General features: G+C 38.5%; 1 protein-coding gene across 4 annotated transcripts in view; it reads right to left on the reverse strand.

The window, feature by feature from the left end:
• Positions 1-27,710, reverse strand: part of DENND1A (DENN domain containing 1A) — a 541,554-nt gene that overhangs the window by 351,337 nt on the left and 162,507 nt on the right. For all 4 annotated transcript variants that reach the window (XM_018055748.1, XM_018055746.1, XM_018055747.1 and 1 more), the window contains exons 4-5: positions 19,988-20,037; positions 5,938-6,057 (exon numbers count right to left, since the gene is read on the reverse strand). In XM_018055748.1, the coding sequence (XP_017911237.1) occupies positions 5,938-6,057; positions 19,988-20,037 (170 nt within the window). The remainder of the gene's footprint in view (positions 1-5,937; positions 6,058-19,987; positions 20,038-27,710) is intronic.

Here is a 27,710-nt window from a genome sequence, read left to right on the forward strand (position 1 = left end):
CAGAGGAAAATCTTCTGTTAAATAGTATGAAAGACCCAGGTTTCCCAAATGGCATTTAAGGCATTGGGAAGAAAGGCTGATGTCTCCCAGAGGGGACCCAGCTTTGATGCCCAAACTGCCCTCAAACATCAGGCTGTACATTTTTGTACAGCAGGGTACCCTCAGGCGAGACAACCATAAATAGCTTAAAACAAGAATAGGAGATTCCATCTGTTTCTGGAATATTTCAGCAGCACCTGCTTTCAAGGTAAAACTCTGGGAGCTGTCCCCACAACCTTCCTTCTCAACTCCCGTCCCCACCCCCCATACACTTATTTTAAACTGAAGCAGCTAAAACACAATCCAAAAGAGTTTCTGCCATTCCACCTGCCTAAGGAAAGAGTCCTTTGATTTTTCTCCTAAACTGTATGTGTTGTTTAAAAAACACTGGAGCAGTTAGAGAAGCCAAAGTTCTCAAAACCAGACTCTATTACTTCTAGCTTCTTTTTTTCTGTGAAAGCCGAGCTTTTCTGTTTATAGTAGATATGACTACAATACAGATGAAAAAAGGGTGCAATAGTTGTTCTTGTCATTAAGTCAGAAAATGTTCCAGAAGGAAGATGGTCCTCACTTAACACAAAGTTTAAACATAAGCCCACACACCAATCTGCATGGAAGGAAGGACAATAACTCCCCAATAAGAGCCAAGGAACACCTTCTATTTAGTTATTAAAAAAAAAAAAAAAAACAACAACTAAAGTTGAGTCTCAAAAATTCCAATCTAAATCAGATGCTATTCCCAAAGTGATGTGCAGCATCGCTCTAACAATAACCAGAAAACTCCAAGCTTGTGTAGACAGCAATCTCATGTACAAATATCAATATTTCTAACACCTGCCCCAGACAATCAGGTGACACACTGTTTTCTATGGGATAAATTCAAAATCTTGAGCATGGCCCACAAAGACTTTCACAGTCTTGTCCCAAGCCTTTATGGCATCATCTCTTGCTGTCAATCTCTCCTCGGAATTCTCATCATTCTTTCACCACGCTGTACCTTCAGTTGTCCGGACCTTTGTGCACCAGTCCTCACGGCCCAGAGAGCTTTTCTCCCATTCTCCTCCAGGCAAACCTCCACTGATTCTCTAAGGTCCAATTTAACTGGAACCCATCAGCAACACTTTCTCTGATTCTCCAAGTCAAACATGAGCTCTGCCTAATCTGTGACCCCAAAGAACCTTACGGATACATATTTTTTAAAAAAGCATCTATCACAATATATTTAAATTGCTTATTTACATAGTCCCTTCCCAAAGATGAAGTGGTCCCCAAGACAGTAAGGGTAGTAGAAGTGAAATGGGAGACGGGTATCAAAATCAGAGGTGGCCTGGAACAGTGCACCTAGAAACAAATTCAATTTCATATTTGGTAAAGGGCAAAAAGTATATATTGTTTACAGTTTGAAATACCAAGTTCAGAAAATGCAGCTTACCAAACTCTTGGGTGAATAGGAAAACTGAAGCTAAGGGGAGCTAAGGCTAGATTTGTGTGTCTATTTTAAGGGAACTTGTGGTAAATAAAGGCCAAAGACCACATGTTATGCATTGCTCATTCCTGAAATATGCAAGATACTAAGATACTTACTAATTGAATAAAAACTTTAAATGTTAGGCTAAAAAAATTTTAGATGCCATATTGATGAAACAAGTTATTTCTTACCAAAATGGATAAGAGGTTCTGAACAACTATTTGGGTATAAAGATTGTTACTCAAATTTTCTCAAGAGCTGAAATAAGATCCTTACATATTAAGTAGAAAATTGTAGAACACAAATACTTTTAAAGTGCCTTTATAAAGAATAAGTTAATACTGTATGGCTTATCTTCCATAATCTACTGCTCCCCACTCTAAGCAATACAGTTATGACTTTGAACTCTTCCATTTCTTCTGATCATCCAAAACCAGAAGCTGCTTATAAATAGCACATTTCATTACAGTTTTAGCCTTGTTGGGTCATGTGTTTTTTGGGCAAAAGAGGCCACCAAAAAAGTGATCTAGGTCACTTTGTCTTCCAAATTAAGATTTCAGAGATAAATATTTACTATATATTAGACTCAGTTGGTGCTATCTGAGAATGCTAAAATACTTTCTTGGATTCTTGGGTTTATAAAGAAGAACAACTAACTTACTCATAACTCATGTTCTCCTAGCTGGTGTTTTTAACCTGGGGCTTCCCAGGTGGCACTAGTGGTAAAGAACCCACCTGCCAATGCAGGAGACATAAGAGACATGCGTTCGATCCTTGGGTTGGAAAGATTCCCTGGAGGAGGACATGGTAATCCACTCCTTTATTCTTGCCTAAAAAATCCCATGGACAGAGGAGCCTGGCAGGCTACAGTCCATAGGGTTGCGAAGAGTCAGACACGACTGAAGCAACTGAACACACACACACATAGACACACACAGACACACAGACACACAGACACACACACACACACATCTAGCAACTAGCTAAATAATATAATGGTGACTCTCAAAGAAAAATAAAATGCTTTAATATAAAGAGCCAGTCAATTGTGGAAGGAAATAATGCATCTGACTTTATATACCATGGTACTTTTGTTAATAAGAGTTTTTACTGTAGTATAACTACATCTCTGTCAAGGTTAGCTGGTAACAAGAGTTCAAAAAAACTTTGAAAAAGAATTTTTTAAAATAAACTCAGGGATTCAATCCTTCATAAAACAAGTATTACTAACTGTCTACTATGTACAGAGACATTCTTCAATACGCTTTGGGTGTATCTGTGAACAAAACAGGTTAAGAATTCCCAGGCTTCATGAAGCTTACATTCTAGTGGGGAAGAACAGACAATGTCCCTAACAATGAATCTAGTAAGTTATATTGAGTAAAGGATGTCTAACAACCTTTCATTGTAAAATTATGTCTAAATTTTATAAAATACTAACGACCCAATCCTTTATGGACACAATGCCTGTCCACTGTGTCACTGAATCCAAAGTGTAAGAATCAAAGGTGCACCTCTTATGAGTAATATGAATTGTCTGGTAAGATGAACCATGTTTCTGCCAACAACTGGACTTCGTAGTTTCTCTTTGAATTAGTATCCAATGAGGCCTGTCCTCCCACTTGAGCCCTCAGTATTCTGCTTTTCCAACTGAATGGAATGGATCTCCCTGTCTCTGAAAGTCAAGCACACCTCTGTCAAGCACTACACTAAGTGATGGGGATGCAGATGCTGCTTAAGACACAACCTTCACCAGTAAAGAGTTAACTGTTCACTAGGAGAAAGACAAAAGAAGATCAGGGCTTATGAGTATATAGCTTAAGAGTGCAAAGCATGCTGGGTGCATCCAGAAGATGGGATGATTACCTCTGCCTGGAAAAGGTGACTCTGAGAAATGCTCAAGCTGAGCCTGGAAGGATGGGCAAAAATGTATGAAGACAGAAAGGTCTGGTCATTCATGTGGTCCAGGAAGCAAATGAGCTTGAAAGAGAGAAAAAGTAATCCTAAGAAGTGAAATCCTAGAACAGTGGGGGCTATGTCTGCACAAATGCCATCACTAGGAACTACATCCCTCATGGGAAGAAATGGAAAAGCAAAAGTAAAGGTGGCAGCTGAGCAGACTTAAGAGTACTGGGCATACTGAGAACATGACTGGACTTTAAAACACACATTAACTAAAGGAAAAGCATCTGAAGCCAAGCAAGAAGACCAAACAGCAAAAGAAGATGATGCTAAATAACAACGTAACCCAGACCCAAGTCCCACCAATGTTCTCTTGGAAGACCTCTCCACTGGACATGTCACCAACCAGTTATCCAGGGTTAACAGCAAATTCTTCCACTCACATGCTAGTCTCAACCCAGCAATGTTTCCAAATCAAGCACAGGGAAAGTGCCATTTTGTGTGCCCTGTACACAAGCAAAAGCTGAATAAAATAAACAGAGCCTCTGGCCTCATGTTAAATACCCATGAAATGCATGTCCCAGAATCCATAGAAGACTATTTTGAACTATAGCCACTATGCTCTGAGGCGCTAGATTAGCAACAGTAAGAAGACACTGTTCCACAGGATCATTCTATGTGTTATATATAGCATATCGTAGCAAGATCATCCATCTCCCCAGCTCATCTTGGGAACTCTTCAAGGACAAGGACTAGCTAATAGTAAGCACTCAATTAAGGACTGACAAACAAATGAACAAATTAACCCACCAAATTTTTCCCCATAGCTCCTAGCTAGTACAACAGATAGAAAACACACCAATTGCTGCTATTTTTCATTCTAAATGATAACAGCAAAAGGCTATTCAACTAGCTTATCACAAACATGGCCCTACATGTAGATACAAACATCAGAATCAGATATGCGCAATTTTTAAATAAACAGTTTTTCACTCTCTGAAGTGTGCTGAGTGGTTGCAATTGTACCCATTCAAGAATCTCCGTTCCCTCAATACATACACCCAAGCTTTGAAAGAAATATCACATCCCAAATATGGGACAAAACCTTTCTGCAAAACTTCAAGAGCTTGGTTTAAACCCTCATCTCCCTGAATGACTACATAAATATGCAGTGTCCTAACCAAGACTGAAATACAACATCGACAAAAATGTAAGAGAAAATTTTCTTGAAAAAAAAAATTGTTAAATAAAAAAGTAAATAATAATTTATATCAGAGTCTAATACTCAGGGCAGGTAGTCCTTGGGCCTGGGCTAGAGGTGTGCTTGAGAACAGGAGTCTTGCAAAGCAGCCGGGTTTGTACCTCCACCTTAAGGTCTTTCCAGCAGTTGTCCTCTAGTGCTCAAATTAGAGATATCATGCCTGATGAAGGAGCCAGTGGACTTTACTGATTAAAAACAATAATAAGATTTGTGTAGAGAAATACAGAAGCAGCATTTCTGACTGACAGTTATAGAGCTAAGACAGTGAAAGTTAGCCTTCACCATCCCCATGGTGTTAGGGTGTGTGTGTGTCTGGGGGCAAGGGGATCTGCTCTTACTGAGGAGGAAAAGAAAATGCAGAGGCTAGTACACCAGAGAACTATTCCTTCTGGAATTCATAGTGGGTCTGGCCTCTTATTCCTAGGCTCAAGCCCAAGACAGGAGACCCGGGTTTTGTCAGGGGCGCCTCCCTGCTGTCCCGCCCTGCGCTGCTGCACATGAGCAGAGACAGGAGGCAGGCCCCTCTGACACCTACTTAACCGAGGCAGATGCAGAGGAGAGTGTGTGGGATGCCTTTACCTCCCCCTCAGGAGGCGCCCAGCAGGAGCCCACAGAGCCAGCAGCTCTGAAATCAGATTTCCACACATCCTCCATCCCCAGAATATGCCTTACCCCTCTGGCAGGAGGAAACAGGGCATTAAGTAAGTGTGCTTCTGGTGTGTGAAGGGAGTTTTGGAAGACCTAAAGAAGCCTTCTCACAGGATTCTGCACTTTTTTCAAAACCTCTACAGAGGGAGCCAAGTTGGGAAACAGTTACTTACTCATTGACCCGAAAGGGGCAGGGGTGTTACTTTGAGAAGGACACAATCAGTGTCTGCAAGACGTCCTGAACTGCAGACACATACTTTATTAATAATCTTACATACACAAAATGTCCAAGGGAAAGCCTAACAGGCTAATTTCTGACAGCTCCAGATAACAGAAGGAGGAACCGAAGCCATGCTGATTCTCCAGCTTCTGCACACTCCACAGATGCAATGATCCTTTTTTCCACCCAAGGGATGTGATACAAATAAATAAATACAATTATCTGTAGAACTTAAAGTGCAAGGACAACATTGTAAAGTTCTTCTCCCCAAGTGCAGTGACTTATGGGAAGCAGATAGGAAAATAAAAAGAACAGCTGGAAAATTTAATTACAGAAGACCAACCCAAAAGCTGACATTGTTTCACAGAACTAGTGAATAGCAAAAGCCATTTTCCTTACCTTAAGATACAGAAGCAACTCTTTGCTCCTGAAGATAAGCGGCAGAACCCGAATCTCTGTTTGCTGTCAATGTCAGTGAGCACGAATGTGAAGTTCTGGCCAACTTGGCTAACTGTGAGGCTGCGGCAAAGAGAACAAAGGGGAAAATGAATGTGCAGTAAGTTTCCTGATAAAGTATCTAATCACAACAAGTCATTGAACCTGTAACATTTCCTTTCTCAGTGGAATTCTTTATAAATGAACTTAACATTAACACACTTCAAGAGAAAAAACTGAGTGAATATCTTTTTAAAAAGAAAAAGACAGCAAGCAGTGACCACCTCAGCATAGCTACCAAACCCTACTTACTGCACTCAGGCAGGTGTCCCTGTTGAGCACTGCATCCAGTTTTGAAAGGTGCATCCTGTTAACCTCATTTTACAGATGGAGAAATAGCCTAGAGTGCCACTGCGTAAGATGTCAGCTGGTAAATTGCAAAAAGCTGAATTTTAAACCTAGGCCTATCTGACACCAAAGTCTTCCCTGCCAGTTTGCTGGTAATGATGCTCACCTGATTATTCCTCTAGTTCAGAAAATAACAGGGACTGCGACAGCAGAATTTAAATGCCAGCCACAAAGTTAGATATCTGATATTATACTATCTCATTTACTCTCACAACAACCCTGGAACTTCAAGGATGTTCCCATTTTACAGAAAAGGAAACTATAGAACTTAATAAGTAAATAGCTGAATCAAGCTCACAGAGCCACTAAGGGGAGGAGCTAGAATTCAAAAGAGGGCAAGGTTAGCTATTACTTTCCTAAATTCCTGTACTTTTCATAATTTCCAAATTTATGAGAACTATATTTTGTATTTTACAGGACAGAAAGAGCAAATGTCTTAGTGCAAGATATTTTCTGAGAAATGGAAACAAGGTTTTAGAGAAAAACATTGAAGATAAAAACTAAAACTTCCTGCATCAACACAAAAATCAGCAGACCACAGAAAAAACTGAAAACATTTCAAAAAATTAAGAAGCATATTACAAGTCAGATTAATCTAGAAACTCTTTTAAAGTTACAAAATGTTTTAAAATCCACTTTTCAAAATCAGTTTACTAGTTAGCCTTTGGATTCCTCTTTAAAAAGTCAAATCTTATACTTCCCTGGTGGCACAGTGGATAGGAATCTGCCTGCCAACGCAGGGGACACAGGTTCAATCCTTGATCTGGGAAGATTCCACATGCCGTGGAGCAACTGATTCAATGCTCTACAATTACCAGGCCTGAGCTCCACAACAAGCAAAACCACCCCAACGAGAAGCCTGCGCACCACAGTGAAGAGTACAGCCCCCATTGGCCATAACTAGAGAAAGCCCACACAATGCAACGGAGACCCAGCACAGCCAAAAATAAATGAACAAAATTTTTAAATAGTTAAATATTACAAATTCTAGTACACAAATTTATGCAAACAAAATATTTTATAATTTGACACTGACTTATTCAAAGGAACTCATTAACTTGTATTTTATATATATATATTTTATAAAACACACTCAAATTGATAAAATATTCAAATTAATGCTCTCACCTATAATTTGCTATAAATTGTCAGTAGAAATGAAAAATCATGGTTCACCAGGCCTTTTTCAAAGGCAGACTGATTGAGTTTTTGACAGCATATGAATTAAGTCTTCAAATATGGATAGCGTTCTTTTCTAAAACTCCCTTATACAAGCCACATAAGAAAATTAAAGTATTTTAATTTTAAAAGACTATCAAAGTATTCCAGGACAAAAGGTCAATGGACCCCACCTGGTCATATTTAAGGAAATAATTCCTGCCCTCAAAAAGTGGTTAGAGATTACAAGAAAATAATTCAGAAAGCAAAGCGAGTTTCACCTCTTTTTTAACTAGGAAGGTGAACAAAAACAAGGCAGGAATTTAAAAGCAACATGGTAATAAAACAGGTGTAAGTGAGTAACGCTATCCCTCCACCTTATATAAGCCAGAAGAAGGAACACTTTCCTATAAAAGTTATAGAGCTGTCAAGGGGATACCAAAACGCTACCTTCTTATGGCTGTTATGTTTTATCTATAAAGCTTGGATACAGTGTTACTATGGTGACTTAATACTATGTTTTAAAGGGGGATTATATGATTAATTTTAACAAGGTTGAGAACTGAAGATGTGTGAGAAACAGAATTCTAGCTCACATAATTAAAGTGATTGGGGAAAAAAAGAGGGCCTCATCAGGGGAGGGGGAAACCCTGTATTATTAAACTATTTAAAGCAACAGGTCAAGATGATTCTAAGTTACAAATAAGGTCATGCTTTTATGAAGTACTATTATGTATTCACATAAAAGATGACTGTTCATTATTTTAACTAAGATTTGATTTCAATTCTAGAATTTTTTTTTCATTTTATTTTATTTATTTTTTTTTTAATTTTTTATTTTTTTTTTAAATTTTAAAATCTTTAATTCTTACATGCAGGAAAGGGTACTGATACAACTAGACGAAAAGAAAATACCCAGGATTTCTAAGAAAAGGACACAGAAGGAACACAACTTGGTATGTGATCTGAGTGTCCTTAATTTCTCTATTATCTGTTCACTACCTTTAAAAAGGCTGAAAACTCTTTCAGCTACATTGTAGGCTCAAAGAAAGGTTCATTACTCATTTGCTTGGTTCAAATCCCAACTCAACCACTTGCTAACTGAGCCTTAATTTAGCAAGTTACTTAACCTCCTAAGCAGCTCAGTGTCTTCTCCTAGAAACTATCATCCAACTCAAAGCGTATTTGGGGAATAAGTGAGTGTTTGGTACAAAGGCTAGACCACAGTAAGAACAATTAATAGAAGAGACACAAGTTGCTACTTGCAATGAAAACTAAATTTCATCTTGAAATCATTCACTTGCTTAGAATCTTCTTGACTCAGCTTTGTAATGTAAGTGGAGATAGGAAGGCTGCCTTTCTTTCCTCTCTATCACATCTTTTCAGCAAGGGGGAGTCTTCTGGGTGACCAAGAAAGTTGCTCATTCTTGCATTAAGAAAAAGATTCTTTGGAGGGTGGGGCGGTGCCACAGCTTAGAAGGGGGGCACTTACTATTCTCAGTTGACTCACTTTTTAAATTCCCAGCAGGATGAAGTACAAGTCATTAAGAGCCCCAGATCATTAAATCCTAAAATATTTTTTCCTTGGACAGTTCAAATTAACATTCAAATTGAGTTCAGATTAACTCAAAGGAGTCTTAATCTTCAAGGAATTTATCATTCCCTCTCTACTTGCTGAGGTAGTCTGTAACAGTGTTCACTATTTCTCCATAAAAATGACTGTGGGGAAAGGACTGGCTTCCTTAAAGACTGCAGCTTTTGTGATTACCTCCAGGATCAGAACCCATACACTTTTTAAAATAAAAATCAGATTTCATAATGATTAAAGGCAGTGGGAACCTTAGAAACCAACTCACCCAATTCTCTTGTTTCATAGATAGGGAAGTTGAGGCTCAGAATGTTATATTGTGGTAGTGATGGTGGTTTTGGTTTGCTTTTTTTCTTTTCAAAATAATCAAGACCAAAATAAAAACCCACGCACAATTCTGGTTGAAAATCCTTTCCATTCTGCCACACTGCATCAAATACAAGGCAAACTCTCCCAAGAAGTTACTACTTAGTTTAAGGAACTCAGGTATGTGAGGAATTCAGATAGTTGTCTCATCAAACATACTAACTATACTTCCCACTAAGCAAGAGAAAATTTGAGTACTTTCAGAATTAAGCCCAAGAGACCAGGGCCAGTATCACCCTTAGCTGTGCTTTCCATGTCTAGGTGAATACAGAAAATAGAAAACAATAACCATCTCAACCACAGACTTTAAATTTCATGCTGCCTCTTAAATGCCTGTCAGCCATTCAAGACCCCTCCTGTAGCATTTTGCCTAATCTTCAAATTATTTGTAGGTTTAATGTATGAATGGTATGAACCATGGGGATGGATAGTTTGATTCCAATCTTCCAGTCAGAAATCAGATTTCCTATATCAGCCTCACTTTTAAGTTTGAGGTGAGATGGTGAGACGGCATCACTGACTCAATGAACATGAGTTTGAACAAACACCAGGAGACAGTGAAGGACAGGGAAGCCTGGTGTGTTACAGTTCATGGGGTCACCAAGAGTCAGTCACGACTTAGTGACTGAACAACACCACTTTTAAGTTTAGCTACGTATCTTACAAACCAAGCAGCTACACTATGCACTGTAACAAGTACTGAACATACAACATCCATCCTGCTGTGGAGCCTCCTGTCTTGATGGAGAAGCATAAACAAACACAAAGCACACAGCTCGTGATAGTGTCATACGAAACCAAAGAAAGAACAAAGAGGAAAATGGAAGAAAAGGGAAAGGCCCTACTGAGGTAATATGGTCAGAGGTAGCTTCTCAAAAATGAGGACAATACCGAACTAAAGGATGGGATGGAGTCCCTTCACTCCAGAAGCAGGGGACTCAGTGTTTCAGGCAGAGAAAGAGCTTCACAGAGAAGCTGTTTCTTTGGTTAGAAACAGCTCTCGGCATGCTCACAGTACAAAAAGGACTTCAGTACATCTAAGGCACAGGGGAGCAGGAGGAAGTGATTTAGCAAGGTGCTAGATAAAGCAAGCACCAGGTCAGGCAGAGTACTCCATAGATCATGGTAAAGAATTAAGATTGACTGTTTGATTGATTTGTAAGGGCAATGGAAAGCTATTGAATGATTTTAATCAAGTGAATAACAGTCTGCTCTACAGTTCTATAATTTTTATCTGACTCTTAGACGGAAAAGTTTGGAAGAAGGTAGAAGCAGAAAAAGAGAAGTCAGGAGGCTAGAGCAAGTCAGGAGGCTAGTCCAGATGAGACTAGATGGTGGTTTAACTCCTGTAGAGAGAGTGAAAATGCATCAGGTGGATAGATCCAACTTAAGAGTCAGCAGATGAACTGAGATAGAGTAAAAAGGCAGTATATTACCATTTAATGGCAGGAACGACTAACATGCTTGGGAAGAGCTCCAAGAGTTTTATTTGTGATATTAAGTCTAAGAATCTTGTAAATAGAAATGTCGAGTACATAGCTGAACACAGTAAATAGGAAATCTGGGGAAAGGCTTGGGCGAGAGCCGGCGCACTAAGCGCAGGCGGCTACGAGGCCGAGAGGAGCTACCCCACATCCGAGGTCAGGGGCAGCGGCCTAGAGTGGCAGGCTGAGACTGCGCAGGAACCGCCGACAGGAGCTACCCTGCATCCGAGGTCAGGGGCGGAAGCCGACAGGAGCTACCCCACGTCCGAGGTCAGGGGCGGCAGCCGACAGGAGCTACCCCACGTCCGAGGTCAGGGGCGGCTGCGAGGAGCTAGCCCACGTCCGAGGTCAGGGGCAGTGGCCGAGAAGAGGTACCCCGTGCCCAAGGTCAGGGGCGGCCGGGAGGAGACACCCCGCTTCCGAGGTCAGGGCCAGCTGGGAGAAGCCACCTCGCGACCGAGGCCAGGGGTGTGACCCTGAGGAGCCACCCCGAGCCCGAGGCCAAGGGCGGTAGCTGGGAGGAGCATCCCAAAGAGCGGTGGCTGCAAAGGCACAGGAGGGCCTACAGGAGCTATCCCACGTTGAAGGTCAGGAACAGCGGCAGTAAGGAGATACCCCTCGTCCAAGTTAAGAAGCAGCAGCTGTGCTTTGCTGGAGCAGCCGTGAAGAGATACCCCACACCCAAGGTAAGAGAAACCCAAGTAAGATGGTAGTGGCTAGTGGAGGTGATAGAATTCCAGTTGAGCTGTTTCAAATCCTGAAAGATGATGCTGTGAAAGTGCTGCACTCAATATCCCAGCAAATTTGGAAAACTCAGCAGTGGCCACGGGACTGGAAAAGGTCAGTTTCCATTCCAATCCCAAAGAAAGGCAATGCAAAAGAATGCTCAAACTACCGCATAATTGCACTCATCTCATATGCTAGTAAAGTAATGCTCAAAATTCTCCAAGCCAGGCTTCAGCAATACGTGAACCGTGAACTCCCTGATGTTCAAGCTGGTTTTAGAAAAGGCAGAGGAACCAGAGATCAAATTGCCAACATCCGCTGGATCATGGAAAAAGCAAGAGAGTTCCAGAAAAACATCTATTTCTGCTTTATTGACTATGCCAAAGCCTTTGATTGTGTGGATCACGATAAACTGTGGAAAATTCTGAAAGACATGGGAATACCAGACCACCTGACCTGCCTCTTGAGAAATCTGTATGCAGGTCAGGAAGCAACAGTTAGAACTGGACATGGAACAACAGAGTGGTTCCAAATAGGAAAAGGAGTACGTCAAGGCTGTATATTGTCACCCTGCTTATTTAACTTATATGCAGAGTACATCATTAGAAATGCTGGACTGGAAGAAACACAAGCTGGAATCAAGATTGCCGGGAGAAATATCAATAACTTCAGATATGCAGATGACACCACCCTTATGGCAGAAAGTGAAGAGGAACTAAAAAGCCTCTTGATGAAAGTGAGGGAGGAGAGTGAAAAAGTTGGCTTAAAGCTCAACATTCAGAAAACAAAGATCATGGCATCCGGTCCCATCATTTCATGGGAAATAGATGGGGAAACAGTGGAAACAGTGTCAGACTTTATTTTTGGGGGGGCTCCAAAATCACTGCAGATGGTGACTGCAGCCATGAAATTAAAAGACGCTTACTCCTTGGAAGAAAAGTTATGACCCACCTAGACAGTATATTCAAAAGCAGAGACATTACTTTGCCGACTAAGGTCCATCTAGTCAAGGCTATGGTTTTTCCTGTGGTCATGTATGGATGTGAGAGTTGGACTGTGAGGAGGCTGAGCACCGAAGAATTGATGCTTTTGAACTGTGGTGTTGGAGAAGACTCTTGAGAGTCCCTTGGACTGCAAGGAGATCCAACCAGTCCATTCTGAAGGAGATCAACCCTGGGATTTCTTTGGAAGGAATGATGCTAAAGCTGAAACTCCAGTACTTTGGCCACCTCATGAATTGAGGTGACTCATTGGAAAAGACTCTGATGCTGGGAGGGATTGGGGGCAGGAGGAGAAGGGGACGACCGAGGATGAGATGGCTGGATGGCATCACGGACTCGATGGACGTGAGTCTGGGTGAACTCCGGGAGTTGGTGATGGACAGGGAGGCCTGGCGTGCTGCGATTTATGGGGTCGCAAAGAGTCAGACATGACTGAGCGACTGAACTGAACTGATTGAGAGCTATTAATTAGAAAGGCATCTACACAAAGATGGTGTTTCACACTACAGTAAAGGATAAGATCACTTAGAAACAATGTTCAGAGAAATGTAAGAAAAACCAGGACTAAGTCAGAGAAACACCAATTTAAAGGATGTGCTGTGCTGTGCTCAGTCGTGTCTGACTCTTTGCGACCCCGGGGACTGTAGCCCGCCAGGTTCCTCTGTCCATGGGGATTCTCCAGGCAAGAATATTGGAGTGGGTTGCCATTTCCTACTTTAGGGGATCTTCCCAAACCAGGGATGGAACCTAAGTCTCCTGCATTGCAGGCAGATTCTTTGCCATCTTAGCCAGCAGGGAAGCCCATTTAAAGGATGAGTAGAGATCAACAAGAAAGAAAAGAAGAACCACCAGGCAGAACAAGCAGGAGGGAGTGGTTGACTGTATCCACAGGCATCAAGATAAGAGAAAGGACACCTACTGAATTGAACAACATGGAGGCTTCAGACAATCTTGATAAGAAAAGCGCTAGTTGAATGTCAGAGCAGAAGACAAGCTTAAGAAAAGTGAAGTTGCTCAGTCATGAGCAACTCTTTGCGACCCCATGGACTGTAGCCTACCAAGTTCCTCCCTCCATGGGATTCTCCAGGCAAGAGTACTGGAGTGGGTTGCCATTTCCTTCTCCAGGGGATCTTCCCGACCCAGGGATCGAACCCGGGTCTCCCGCATTCCAGGCAGACGCTTGAAGGCAGAGCAACAAATTAAATAGTGCAGGTAACTCTTCCAAAAAGAGGAGAAATAGGCAGTAATTGAATGGGCATGAAGAATCAAAAAAGTGAAAGTGAATTCGCTAAGTCATGTCTGACTCTATGGGACCTCAGGGACTGTAGCCCACCAGGCTCCTCCGCCCATGGGATTTTCTAGGCAAGAATACTGGAGTGGGTTGCCATTTCCTGCTCTAGAGGATCTTCCCGACCCAGGGACTGAACCTGGGTCTCCCACATTGTAGGCAGACGCTTTACCGTCTGGACTACCACAGAAGTCAAAAGACTTCATGAAAAATAAAAAATAGCTATTATTTTTAGGATGGAGGAATACCAGAATGTTTTTAAGCTGTTAGGAATAATTCCATACAGAATACAGGCAGAGGCTTATGATGCAGGAGAAAGAAGATGAAACAGTAAGGTTTGGACTTTGGATTAGAATCCCAGATATACCACTCACTACTGATGTGATGAGCATAGGCAAGTTATTGCACCTCTCTGAGCCTCATCTCTAAAATAGGAAAAATATTTACTTTGCAAAGTGGTTTTAAAGATTAGAAATAATATAGACAAAGTAACTGGCATCTAATAGGTACACAGTGGAAGTAATTATTATTATTATGAATTTATAAAATTTGAGAGATGGAACTGAAACATTTTGCCAAACCTGTTTATTACAGCTTCCCAGAAAAGCTGGCCATCTACTGCCAAAGCATCCATTGCAGCTGCTTCTCCTTTCCCTCACTGTATATGAAACATCAGACAGGAATCAAGTTTTATCAAATTACCACATCTCCCAACCTTTAGTCATATGAACCTCAAAGTTTCCTTCCATAAACACACCTTTCATCTGCCTAAGACTCGGGTTTTTTACATTAGCTGCACAAAGATCCAAGTGGCAAAAATGGCATTGACCCAAAATGCCTGGGGACTAAGAGTAGGTAACACACTGCCAAATATCTGCTCGAGAAACTCACTCTTAACAGCAGAGATCCCTCCATTCCCTCATCTATATGAGCCTGGCAAAGTAAAAATGAATCATAACTAGAGAAGCAAAAAATTATCAAAACAGAACAAGTATCAAAACTAGAAGGAACAGCAGGGATCTAGTTCAATTCCCTCATTTCATCCACGAAGAAACTAAGGTGCTCGTGGGAGAAGTCACTTGCCTAAGAGTACAGAGCAAGTCAATGGCAGAATGAAAACTATAACTGAGGTCTCCTAGTTGCTACCCCTGATGCCCTGTCCACTAAAGCCCAATTGCTTCATGGTTCTCGAACGTTATACAAAATGGTCACGAGGCATAGATTAACCAATAGTTCAAGCTAAACCAAGGGATTAAACCAAGGATGGAAAACAAGGGATGAAGGTGGCCAAAGGGATTCAGTTTTGAAAAGTACAGAAGGATGAATGTATAGAAGTGGAAGCAAGAAGAGAGGTCTGGGCAGACACATACCAATGCACTAATCATGTGCCTCAGTTCCATCTTTCAATTATCTGAACAAAAATGGGTTTGTCTTCAGTTATCTGAATTTTCTAATTTTTCACAATAAATATATATTGCTTTTGAAATAAATGTTAAGAATGCTTGGTTAATTTGTGGCGTGATGGATCTAATGGTGACAGTATGATATAGAACAAGTACGACGGAACTGGAAGTCATACAAATGTGGGCTTCAAAAGCAGCTCTACCACTTACCAATGGTGGGACCTTGGGCACATTACTGAACCTATCTGAGCCTCTGTTTTCTCATATGTGGCTTTATGACAATGGCAACGTTGCCTTCAGTTGTAAGGCAATGTTTAGATGTGTAAGTCTTTAGTGAAGGAAAAGAACACAACACAATTCATGGCACATAACAGATACGTACAAAAATGGTGAATAGCATCAGAACCACATTTGTACCTGTGATTACATCCTAAATCATTAAATGATGCCTCTGCCCTTGAAAAGACTGTCATTTCACTTCATGCTCATGTCACTTGTGTGTACTAGTATAATTAATAGGACGACTGAATGGTAGCTGGTTTTATGGGTTCTGAAAGAAGACAAGCACAAACATAGAGAAGAATAGCTTTTCCATCATCCAATGAGTCTCCTGAGTGCTTTGACCAATGGAAGCAGGTTGCCAGCTATCAAGAGCAAGTAAGTAGAACTGCAATATGAAGTGGTATTCAAATCTTTAAGAGACTGCTTTCATAAATAATAATAAAAAAATTTTGAGAGTGATACAAGGATCTCAGCACTGGTCACTTCACTGTTCCTTTCCATCAAGAGCCTCAAGTATAGTTTAGGGGAGACATGACTTTGGCTTGGGAATAAGATTATCTGTTTTTTATTCCCCTAGCTCTGTAATTACATAGTTGTGATATAAGCAAGGCATTTCACCTTTACAGATCTTACTTTCCCTTCTGTAAAATGGGATGCTTGAGTCAGATTAATTTCAGCTTTAAAGTCCTGTGGTCTTATTCCCACACGTTTTCAAGACCCCCTTTCTTGTGAGAGTCCAAGCTCTTCGTACATACACAGTATCCTCTCAGCAGGAGGCTCCACCTGCTCGGGTCAAATGATCTCTAGATGTCTAGGCTCATTCACAGTTTCTCATCTACTTTGCTCTTCAGTGTTGGGGCTTCCCATTTACCCCCTTCTTGCTGTCCTTGCAGTCTAAATACAAGCCTCACTCTCTATACAATGTTTTCTTTGACCATCTCTGTCTGTCCCAACCTCGCTACCCTTTTAGACAGATATTGTTTACTGTGTCTTTACAAAACTTTCTGGACTAGACTGAGAAACATGTGAAGAGTACAATACTATTTCCATATTATCCAACGTAATGCTACACATTCTGAACCTTCCTTGGTTCTTTTGTAAAAAGAGATACCACCACCATCTATCACCTAGAGTTGCTGTGAAGAATAAATGAGGTATTACTGTAAAAATGTCCAGAACATTCACTAAAATCATTTAAGAACTGAAATACTAATGCCCTTCTTTCCCTCCCTCTATTTGGTGACTGGTCTTCCCACAAAGTGGTCTACTAAAAAAAGTACTCATTTTGGGAGATGGACATCTAAACTGTGCTAACAGCCTAAGCAATCCTTGGGTAAGTCACAATTTCTCTACAACTCAGATTTCTTCCAGTGAAGAAAACAGCACTTGTTCTCATCTTTTATGATAGGAGGATAAAATGAGGTAATACATGAGAAAACACTTTCTTTTGAAGAGCTACCAGCATTATTATTTTTCATAACTCCTAGCTTCAGAAAGAAAAATCTTAAAACAACAGATGAGACAGCAAGATGTCAATGTTAACGGATGATTTAATGATGACTGTGAAAATCCCACTCTTGATATATACCAGAAATATCAGAAAGTTGTATTACTGTTCCTTGAGGTAGAAAAGCACAGATACTGAAAAGATTAGGAAGCTTTCTTTTTTGAAAATAATCACCTGGAGCATTATTTATCTCCCATGCCAACATATTTTCTAAGTCAAACAATATCATAAATACATCTGGGGTTTTGTGGGTCTTGGAATCTGGACATATCCATCTGACTGTGCTAACTGCAAGCTAATAAAAAACAGTGACATTAAAACTTTGTTTTGTTTTGTTTTGTAAATAAACTTAATTGGCTTAGTCAGTAAAGAGTCTGTCTGCAATGCAGAAGACCTGAGTTTGATCCCTGGGTTGGGAAGATCCCCTGGAGAAGGAAATGGCAACCCACTCCAGTATTCTTGCCTGGGAAATCCCATGGACAGAGGAGCCTGGTGGGCTACAGTCCATGGAGTCACAAGAGTCAGACACGACTTAGCGACTAAACCTACCTAAACTTAATCATTATCATCTTCTCTGCACTGAAGTATGCGACAGGTAGAAGTGGGGCAACAGAAAAGAGAAAAATACAGTCCCCCAAATAAAGTTATTTATTTGTATCAATGAGAGTTATCAATGCCTACAGGGTGGGTAAAACAATACAATCTAAGAAAGAACCATTGCACACAGTAAAGATTAAAATATATCCATAAAGAGACAGTTCAGTCCCAAATCTTTTTGTGAAAAAAAAATATGGGGAACACAATTAGAGGAGGTTAATTTGGAGAAAAGCATTTTAGAAGAAAGATGTTTTTCTAACAAAGTAAAGCCATTAGACATTACTAGTGACATCCTAAAGGACTAAAACCTAAGGACTTTGCTTTTCTTCCATTTTAGAATGTAATTACTCAGACAGGTAGGTAAGTAAAGATGGGTGTGTTGCATGAGAGACAGAGGGAAGGGGTGTGGGTGTATTTGGAGGGATTTAATCTCCTTGCACATTTCTTCTAATATTAGTTTATAATAAAGTCAATTAAGGAATACCTATCCAAAACAGATCACCACTCTAACAAGGAGTCATATAAAAATATATTCTTATTTTTCTTTGTTAAACACCTCAACACATTTTAAAAACATTTCAGCTTTATTAATCTGTATAAATATGTCCCTGCCATAATTTGTAATACAGTTTATAAGTGACTGGAGGAGATTTCATGCATCGCTAATTCATACATACAAATGTGAAGTTTGCATTAAACCTCTCTAAACAAAACCCTATTTCCTTGCTTTTTTTAGAAGCAATAGGATAAAGAAGAGACAAGAGGACTTTCATTACAAAGACTGACCCTCTTAAAATTAAGGCTATTCTGTTTTGAGCATCAACCTGCTACTAAAACAGCCCTGGTACCAGGATTTTAAAAGGCCTGAGTCTGGAAAAGACTACAGTGGTTGACTGGCTTAAAAAATAACATGTTAAACCAGAGAAAACAGTGAGTATAAGTGGTTGGCAACATTCCAGAGCTGCTTTTTAGTACTCCTTTGCTTTTTAGTACTCTTTTAGACTCCTTTGACTACCAATTCCCATCTCACACCATTCTTAGGTTTATGCCGAATAAACCAGGACACTGCTACTACAAAGTGTAGAAGAGATCCAAGCAGAATACTACCCATATGCACTCCAAATCACTAAATTCTTTCAGGCCTGCCTTGTCTGGGTATACTAAAATACACAACAGAACCTTCCTAAAGATGGGCACATTGTATAACTTTCTTGGAACAGATATGGCACTTATTATTTATAATGATATTTTCTAAAACTTCTATCACTAAAAATAGAATTTTTAATATATAACATTTATACAGTTTCATAGTTCAATTTTCCATGAAGAAAACATTACAAATAGGCAGCAATCAAGTGAAAAAATGAATGACTGCAAAAATAATGTTTAAACTATAAAGAAACATATATAGACACTTCTTGAAAATAAGATAATTGTTTTGTCATTTTATTAACATTGTTAGTAAATTATAGTTTTATTAGTCAAAAAAACTTCTAAAATTGTTGTAAAAGTAAGCCATTTATAAATAAGCTATTGGCTTATTTGAAAACAAAAGTAGTCTCTCAGACTGTTTTAATTATCTTCAAGTTTTCATATTTGTACTGCTTCAAGAGACAGTGAATCATAATGCAAATATTAAGGAAATATTCAGATGATTTATTTTTTAGTTTAGCAATCTATTGAAAATGGTTATTTCCCCAGAGATACTATTCTTAGCCAGCTACACAAAATTCAAGACACTATTTGGCAACATGCCTTTTAAATAGCTGAATACCTTTGAACAAGTTGGGCCTATGCTGATTTAAGGTTGAAGTCTAATAAATTTAAAACAAAGTCCATATAATACTCACAAGGCAATATTACTTGGTTAAGTAAAATATATTCATATTTCAATAAAAATTAAATAGAACTGGATTAAATACCAACCATTCTTAATCATGGTTTGAGTCTGATAACCAAAATTTAAAAATTAATGTCACATAAACTACATCATACAAACTAACCAATGCAAAGCTCTAGGCTTTAAACTTTTTGATGGTGTCAATAAAATCCCCAGAAAAGGAGAATACTGTAACTCTCCTTGGAACACAGGTATTTTAAATCATGGTCAAACAGATAGAATGTTAAGAATGGTATGGTTTTTATTTTCCATAGCAAGTTTATTGACACTTTTTCTTTCTAGTAAAGTTTGGAAATCTGATACTACCTGTCCACATAGAAGGGGAAACAAAACTTGGTCAGAGTCTGTAGAACTTCCTGTGGAGAGAAAGAGAGATAATTTATACATCTAATGGGACCAATAAATCTAACATTAACCGCGGCACACAATCTAGCAACTTTACCCTAAAGAAAGAGGAGACAGATGAAGAAATATGGGCTTTATCAATTACATGGGAGGAGTACCAGGCAGTCAATCATGAGAAATAATAAACATGATCAAACTTCATTAAAAATGAAAAATTAATCAAGAATCACACATGGGCAAGCAGCAGGAGTCGTGCAGGAAAGCTCTGAAGGGAGGGAGGCGGGTGGGTTGCTGAGTGTTAACACCCCTCCAGGGACCATCTCCAGCCTGACCATATGGATCAGAGTGAATAACACTGAGCCACATGGGTTTGGCCTGGCAGGGCCGCTGTTGCTGGCACCATTTTTGCCTGTTACCTAGGAACAGAGGGGGCCAGGATTAGACAACGCTTCTCAACATCAATAGGCCAAATCACAAGCAAAATAGAGAACCAACTTGAAGATAATTGTCCCAAAACACTATCAACTACAGTTTTTTTTAGAGTTTAAAACTTTATTTACATTATAAAGAAGTTATCATTTCTGGCATGAATTTATTTTGTAATCAAACTATAATAATTTTAAGGGTGCGGTATTTTTAGTCTTTATCATTAAACATCATTATCAAAATTGTACACACTTACCTGCTTGCAATTTATAAAAACCCAAAGTAAACTACCAGTTTAAATTTCTTTTTACAAATATGTAGGTATATAACACCAAACATTATTCAGGCAAAGTATGCAAAAGGGTACAAGAAAAACCAGACACTTCAAAGAGTTATTCATGAAAGAGAAACTTCTAACATTAAGAACACTATATGAGACACAATATAAAGCAGTATAGGACTCTTCCTAATAGATACACGTATAGAGAATATATACGCTGCAACACACAAACTCAAGTAATTACTATTTCCTTCGTAGAATTTTCTCTAACTTGACTTAATTTTAACAGCAAACTTGGACAGACCACAGTTGGTGCTTATCATAAGTTCATAGACCAATGTTATAAATTTTAAAAAAAAGTATTCCTTTCATGCATTTGATTTGCTTTTTAACAATTTAAAATCCCAACTTCAAGACAAAATGAAGAACACATTTTTCAGTCATTGAGAAGCTGGTTCAAATTAAAACAAACCTGCCCATTGCAAATCCTAATCCAAGTGATAAATTAAAGATCAGTTTACAAATGTAGCACTTTTCTAACCAATAATAATGAATTATCAATGCTAACTGAATTGATGCTTCTCGCTTCATTTATTTTTAAAACCAGTTCTATCATTCAAGAAATAAACCACATCAATCTAATAACCCACTCAATGAAGCAGAAAGCACATTGACTTCCTCTGCCAGAGCATGTTCTGCCTACATAATTCAATTGAGCATATCCTACTTTTTAATATCATTTTGGACTGGATGTATATCACAGTACTGTTAAGGCATGTCATGAAACAGAAAAGGAAAAGAAAAGTGAAAAATGATGAGTAAGAATACCTTAGCATATCCTGAGGGCATTACCAATACATTAGTTAATTTCATAATGCGGCATAGTCAAAGACTATATATATATGTGCGTGTGTGTATGTGTATATATTGTTTTAAAATTCATGTTAAAGTAAATTGCAATAGGTAACAGGGAAACAGAAAAACAACGGCAGTTTCTCAATGCATAATGTTATTATCAGGCCAATACTGGCAAAGAGATCGTACAAAATATTCATTTTAATGTCTGCAGTTTTAATTATAAAATATATTATAACCCCCCACAAACTAGGCTTTTAGGATTTACATGCAAAATGAAATGTCTTACAAATTCCTTTCACATCAAGTTTCAAATACCACAAAGCATTGTTTGACTCTAGTTTATGTACCAAGCATTCTTTAAAACTCAGTCCCCTGTGCTCACTCATTGCCAACATCAGCTACAAAGACATTTTATCCTTTACCCTTCAAAAGTTACAGGTGCAGAAATACTCCTCTACTCTATGCTGGAGTTGAGCTGCCAAAAGGCCTCAAGATTTTTTGAAAGAAAGGACCCCCATGGCTACAGCGGACTCAGAGAAATCTAATATGACCAACTTATTACTTACTACAATACAGAAACTACTTACCACTTTCTAATGTCAAGAGTAATAACCAATCATGAACTTGTCTGTCAGATAATATTAGAACAAATATCAAAATACCCAATGTAGGCCGAGTATAACCCACCTCCCAAGAGTTTTCCTTTTTACTCAAGAAAGCAGTGATAAGTCTAATTAAGCAATGGGATGGAGGAGGGGAGGAGGGAAGGGAATAAAGGCAAATGTAGGCACATATTTGTGCATTACAATATGTTTCTTCATGTTTGTGATATTACAAGAGCTTGATATTCCAATTTAAGTCAAACAACACGGTGGTGTGCTGTCAGAGAAGAAAACAAAAATGAGCATTGCTCTATGTTAGGCATATTCACACATTATCTCAATCAGAACTGAAAAATTAACTTCTCAGTTTGGGGAGGACAGGAAGAAGGGGAAAACAAGTAATGTTTTCTATAAACAAAAACTGATTAAACAAACCGGTTTTCTTAATATTGATGTTCTCCCCTATATATAAACATTTAACTACCTGATCCTCTCATTCCAAAGAAAAAACACAATTAGTTTGATATGAAAAGTACCACTCTCTGAGAAAGGGGACTTTAAAAACCCTGATTTAAACATATTTTGAGCATTATGCTTATAGTACAGTATCCCCCAGTCTTTCAATATTAACTTTACTGGGAAAACAGTCACTAGCCAGTTACCAACCCCTTTTTCTCTCTAGAACCTGTGTCTCTGGCTAGAGAACTTTCTTTGTGAAAGGCAATTTTCTTGTTTCCTCCTCTCTATCTCTGTCTGTCTCTCTAGCCTACCCAAGCTCTTTCAGACAACTAGCCTCAGTACAACCTCAACTGCCACATAAATCGGTCTTCGAGATGCAGTACAGCTGATGAAATGTAAATGACCTCATTGCTAAGGCAGGGGGTGGGGAAGACTGTGCCAGCTCTCCAGATCAATTCCCAAGTTTATATTTTCACAAATCTTTTTATGTACAGTTTGATTTTTTAACATTTTAATGAGCAAAAAGTGCATCTATAGTAGCCAGTCACCACAGTTAAAGTGCAGGGCATGAACTAGATCCCAGGAGGGAACCAGCCCACCATGTCACCACTGGCTTTAGGACATTCGCCACCTGGTTCCATGTCCCCAGGTTCCAACTCTTTTCATAATCAAAACACTGCTGACATTATAAACCCCAGACGGGTTTTCTAAAATCCCTCCCAATCAATATATCCAACACATAACTTATTGGAGACAACACTGAGCTCATTGATTAAGGTGAGTTCAGTAGCAAAGTTTTCAAAATAAATGAGACAAGAATACAGCATTCAACCCCTTTGTGTCACCAGACAATTTATGAAATAGGCAATTTCCAAAAGGGCTTTTCTTCCCAACACAATATGCAATACTTCATGTTGGAAGAAGTAACAGCAGAGGGGGCAGGGAGAAAGTGTGGAGGGCGGGTAGTTGCACTAACCTTTCAGTTATGTGTATATTAAGCAGCAGATCACACAGTACAGGAGAAAAGCAACATCTACAAAGCTCTGCCCACACGGAGATAAACCAAATCTCAGAATGTGAACCAAAATATGAAATCAACAACCCTAACTCTGGATTTACTTGCAAATGAAAATCAGAAATGAACTCAAGATTTATTTCAGTCTTCTTTGGATTTACTTCACCCAATTTGAATTCACATAAAGTCAGAGGGCCCATCAAGGGAACTTATTCCAATATGGACAAAGTCAATTATGTTCTGTTGAAACTGAGATATTACCTTAAAAACCTGGTAAAATTTTACATTTATAATATTATTTATAGTAGAATTCTATCTGGAGGCAAAAAAGTTTGAAGACTCAATTTAATTTAGTTAATAAGGATTATTAATAATGAGAAGGCTAAACCAATTCCCCCTGGATTTGGGGTGTGGAGTGAGAGGGTATATGAGATCCTATAACACCCATCAGTTCAGATGTCAAATACTTTGTTTTCCTTACTTCACTGAAACCCATAAGCAAAAATTAGTTGTATTTAGTAGATTAAAACAACTGACAGTCAAACACAGACATACACACTCCACAAATAAATGCCACCTGAAAGACAAAAATGCATGCTGATTATAATGTCCAGTGGGGTTACAAAATGTTGGGAAATGAGGCACATTCTCAACAGCTCAAAAGGAAAAATTAAATGTGTGCAGAAAGACATTTAAATAGAGTAAAGAGATGGCTTGAATAAATGAATATATTTTAAAATATGTAAAGCTATAATCAGCCTCTTTGTAGATTGCTGGTATAGTGGTCGATAATTTACCTTTGTCCAAAGAAAGAGTGAAGGAGAAAGAAGCAGGGAGACAGTAAGAGAGCATTTCCTGGGTTATTCATGTCTAATTTATTTGTTCATTTCAAAATGTAGATGTAGATCAGTGGAGCCCAAATACTGTTTCACTGTTTCTAAATACTCTATTTCTAAAATACTCTGTTTCTATGTTTAATTTTTTTTTTAATAGCATCAGGGAAATGCTGACCCTCTAAGTCCTGCAATTGAGATCAGTGCAACTGACTTGAAAGAAAAGTCTTTGATTGATGATCTTAAAACTCAAGTTGAAAGTTAAAAACAGAACACACACAAAATCCAAACATATAAAAAAGCTAACAAAATTTCTACTTTAAACCATTTCAAGTTAAAACCAGGGACTCCAAATGAAAGCTAACAGAGGTTTTAATGCTTATGATTAAGAAGAGTAAAACAGAATGGTAAGGTCTTAGAAGCTTAATTAGCACTAAGTTTAACGAGGTTGATCAGAAATTTCCTAAATATGAAAACAGGAAATACAATTTTTCTCCTTCACTAGAAATGTCAAATTAAACCCAAGATCCATACTACAGTTACAACCAAATTTTTGTATTTTTTTTTTTTCAGTGAGAAAAAGCTTTGAATAAGGGATTTTACAGAAAGGCCTTTCAACACCCAAACATAAAAGCCGAGTCAAATTTCTAACAACGGTGCTCAAATGCTACATACAAAGTCTGCTTCCTTTCTTTGGTTATTGCAATACTTACTCCCAGTTCACTTTTTATAAACTTTAGTTAATTTTGAGCCATACGTGTAATATCTAATATGCATAGTTAATACAGTAATTAAAAATTAAATTATAATAATATATAGAAATTCACCATTTTCTATATCATGTATCATATACACTTTATATCTAAATTATCAAGGACATTAAGTACATTGGTGGAAAGCTTACAACAGAAGAGCCACCTCTAGAACTAATTCTAAATCTAAATCTTCATGACCTTTGAAGTCCAAAGTAAAAACACTGAGTCTTATAAAAAAGTTTTTAATTCTACACAATCACTTTATCCTTTTGTATCCTTCCCTTTCTTTAAATATTACTTAAAACAAAGTTGTCCCCAAATTACAATATTATGTAACATCCTATATTCTCAGATTTCATTTTATTAACTTTAAACCTTACAGCAAAAGGTTTGAAAATGAGAGAGCTATATTTATAAGGTCAATGTTTAATAATATTTTTTACACTATTTCAAATACCTCCAAAACAAACAAATGATTTGGTTAGAATCTCCACAATTAGCATTCAGAGGTATCAGTAATACAATTCCTTACACTTAACAGTATTACTCCACAATATTTTGCTTTGTTCATTTCCCTAAACCTTTCAAATCCTATTGTCTGAACATTTATGTTATCAATTTATCTAAGAGAAAGAAAGGTTGGAGGGAAATGCAGGGGCAAGGTTGGGGAGAACATTGGTGGGGGACACATAAATCAGAACGTACCAAGGAAGAAAGTCCCAGCAGCGAAAGTGCAAATATCATTTTACTGAAGCAACTTGCCCTCAGGAAGATACTACTCAAAAAAAAAAAAACAAACTACTAATAGAAATACTATTTTGTAAGCATATTAAAAACTGTCAGATTTTAAATATTTTAAATGCTCACGAAAATGTGCACAGATGGGCAACTTTTCTATTCACATTAGTCTAGGAAAAAAATCTTTCATTATCAAGCTCAAAGTCCTTGAATTTTTTAAACTTAATTGTGCCTCTGTTTCTTAGAATTCACACCCCAAGGCCAAAGCTTTCCTGCCACCAGCCCTTCAAATCTGACTTGGACATTACACGGGAGGAGGCTCCAAGCCTCCCTGAGGTCTCACTCCTTTTACAACACGAGAAAAAGCAGTCGATAATGGGCCCATGCTGAATTCACTGCTCTCCACGTCTCCTCTTGGGACACAAGCCTAGCAGATGTGATAAAAACTGTGTCAGAGAAGTGGCTCTAGTTTGTGCCTTAATGACAACTTAAACCTCTAAACCAATACAACCAAAGGACTAACAGAACTGGCTGTTACCTCTCTCTCCTGCCAATCTTCGAATATCTCTGAACTAAATTAGCACCTCTACCCACAACATCCCCTGCCACCCCATAAAATCCATTCTAATTTTAAAAGATAAATGAATTCAGCAAACACACTGGCAGCACAAGTGTCTGGGCTCTGTGTGTGTGTGTCCTATAATTAAGACCTAGCACATATTTCACGTAGTTTATGTTTTTTTCAAGGTATGATTGTGCACTCAGGTATCTTAAAGGACTGCCTAGTATATTTCTTCTGATCACCATTCTGATAGCCATATTAACACATACAACTGGTAGCCTTACAGTTCCCCAAAAGTGCCTAAAGGCCTAACAGTTATTTTTAAATACATTCAACCATAGGAAAGAAAAGTGATATTCTGAATTACTTAAACATTCTAATTATTAAAATTTATACAGGAGAATTTTTAAAACCATGGGTGGTTATACTTTTCTTTTAACTTGTAAGAACTCTTTGTCTAGCCTAATGATATGGTAGCAAAAAAATAGATTTAAATGTGTACTTCTGATAACATTTTCTAAATTCTATAATTCAGCCTTCAGATGATAGGCCTTTTTACCCAGTATCTTGAAAGCCTATTCAGTCACAATTGCATACCCACTTAATCAGCAATCATTGTTCTGGGATGCAGGACTTTGTTGTCAAGACAAGCACCAAAACCTTAAAAAAATTTTTTCAGAACTGGCATAAGAAAAAAGTGATCTTTGTCAGACAAGGACAAATTTATGCAAATCTTTTATAAACATTCACAAACATTTATTTAGCTTTTGAAATGTTGGCCTCATTTGAGAGCATGAAAATGAGGGGGAAGTAGGAAAACGCAAAGGACAGCTTAGAAGCTGGCACGCTACATAAATATTCAGAAGGAAGATTATAGGATTCATGTTAGGCTGTCTTAGGCTTCTCCAAAGTCCACACAGAATAGCAAAGAACAAAACTAACGAGAAGTACAGCAGATGTTAGACAATGCATCAGCCTCTTTTCCTCTCACTTGGCTATACTTGGACGCTTTTATATTTTCTTTCAATATGGTTAGGTCATTCAAGGATTCTCCTATAGACTATGTATTGTGGCTACAGATCTATAAGCTGGAGGTCTGTCAGCTTTCCAAAAGTTTCCAATGAAAAGGCATTATGCAAATTCTACTTCTCTTACC

The sequence above is a fragment of the Capra hircus genome, chromosome 11, assembly GCF_001704415.2.
Source record: "Capra hircus breed San Clemente chromosome 11, ASM170441v1, whole genome shotgun sequence".
Taxonomy (NCBI): Eukaryota; Metazoa; Chordata; class Mammalia; order Artiodactyla; family Bovidae; genus Capra; species Capra hircus.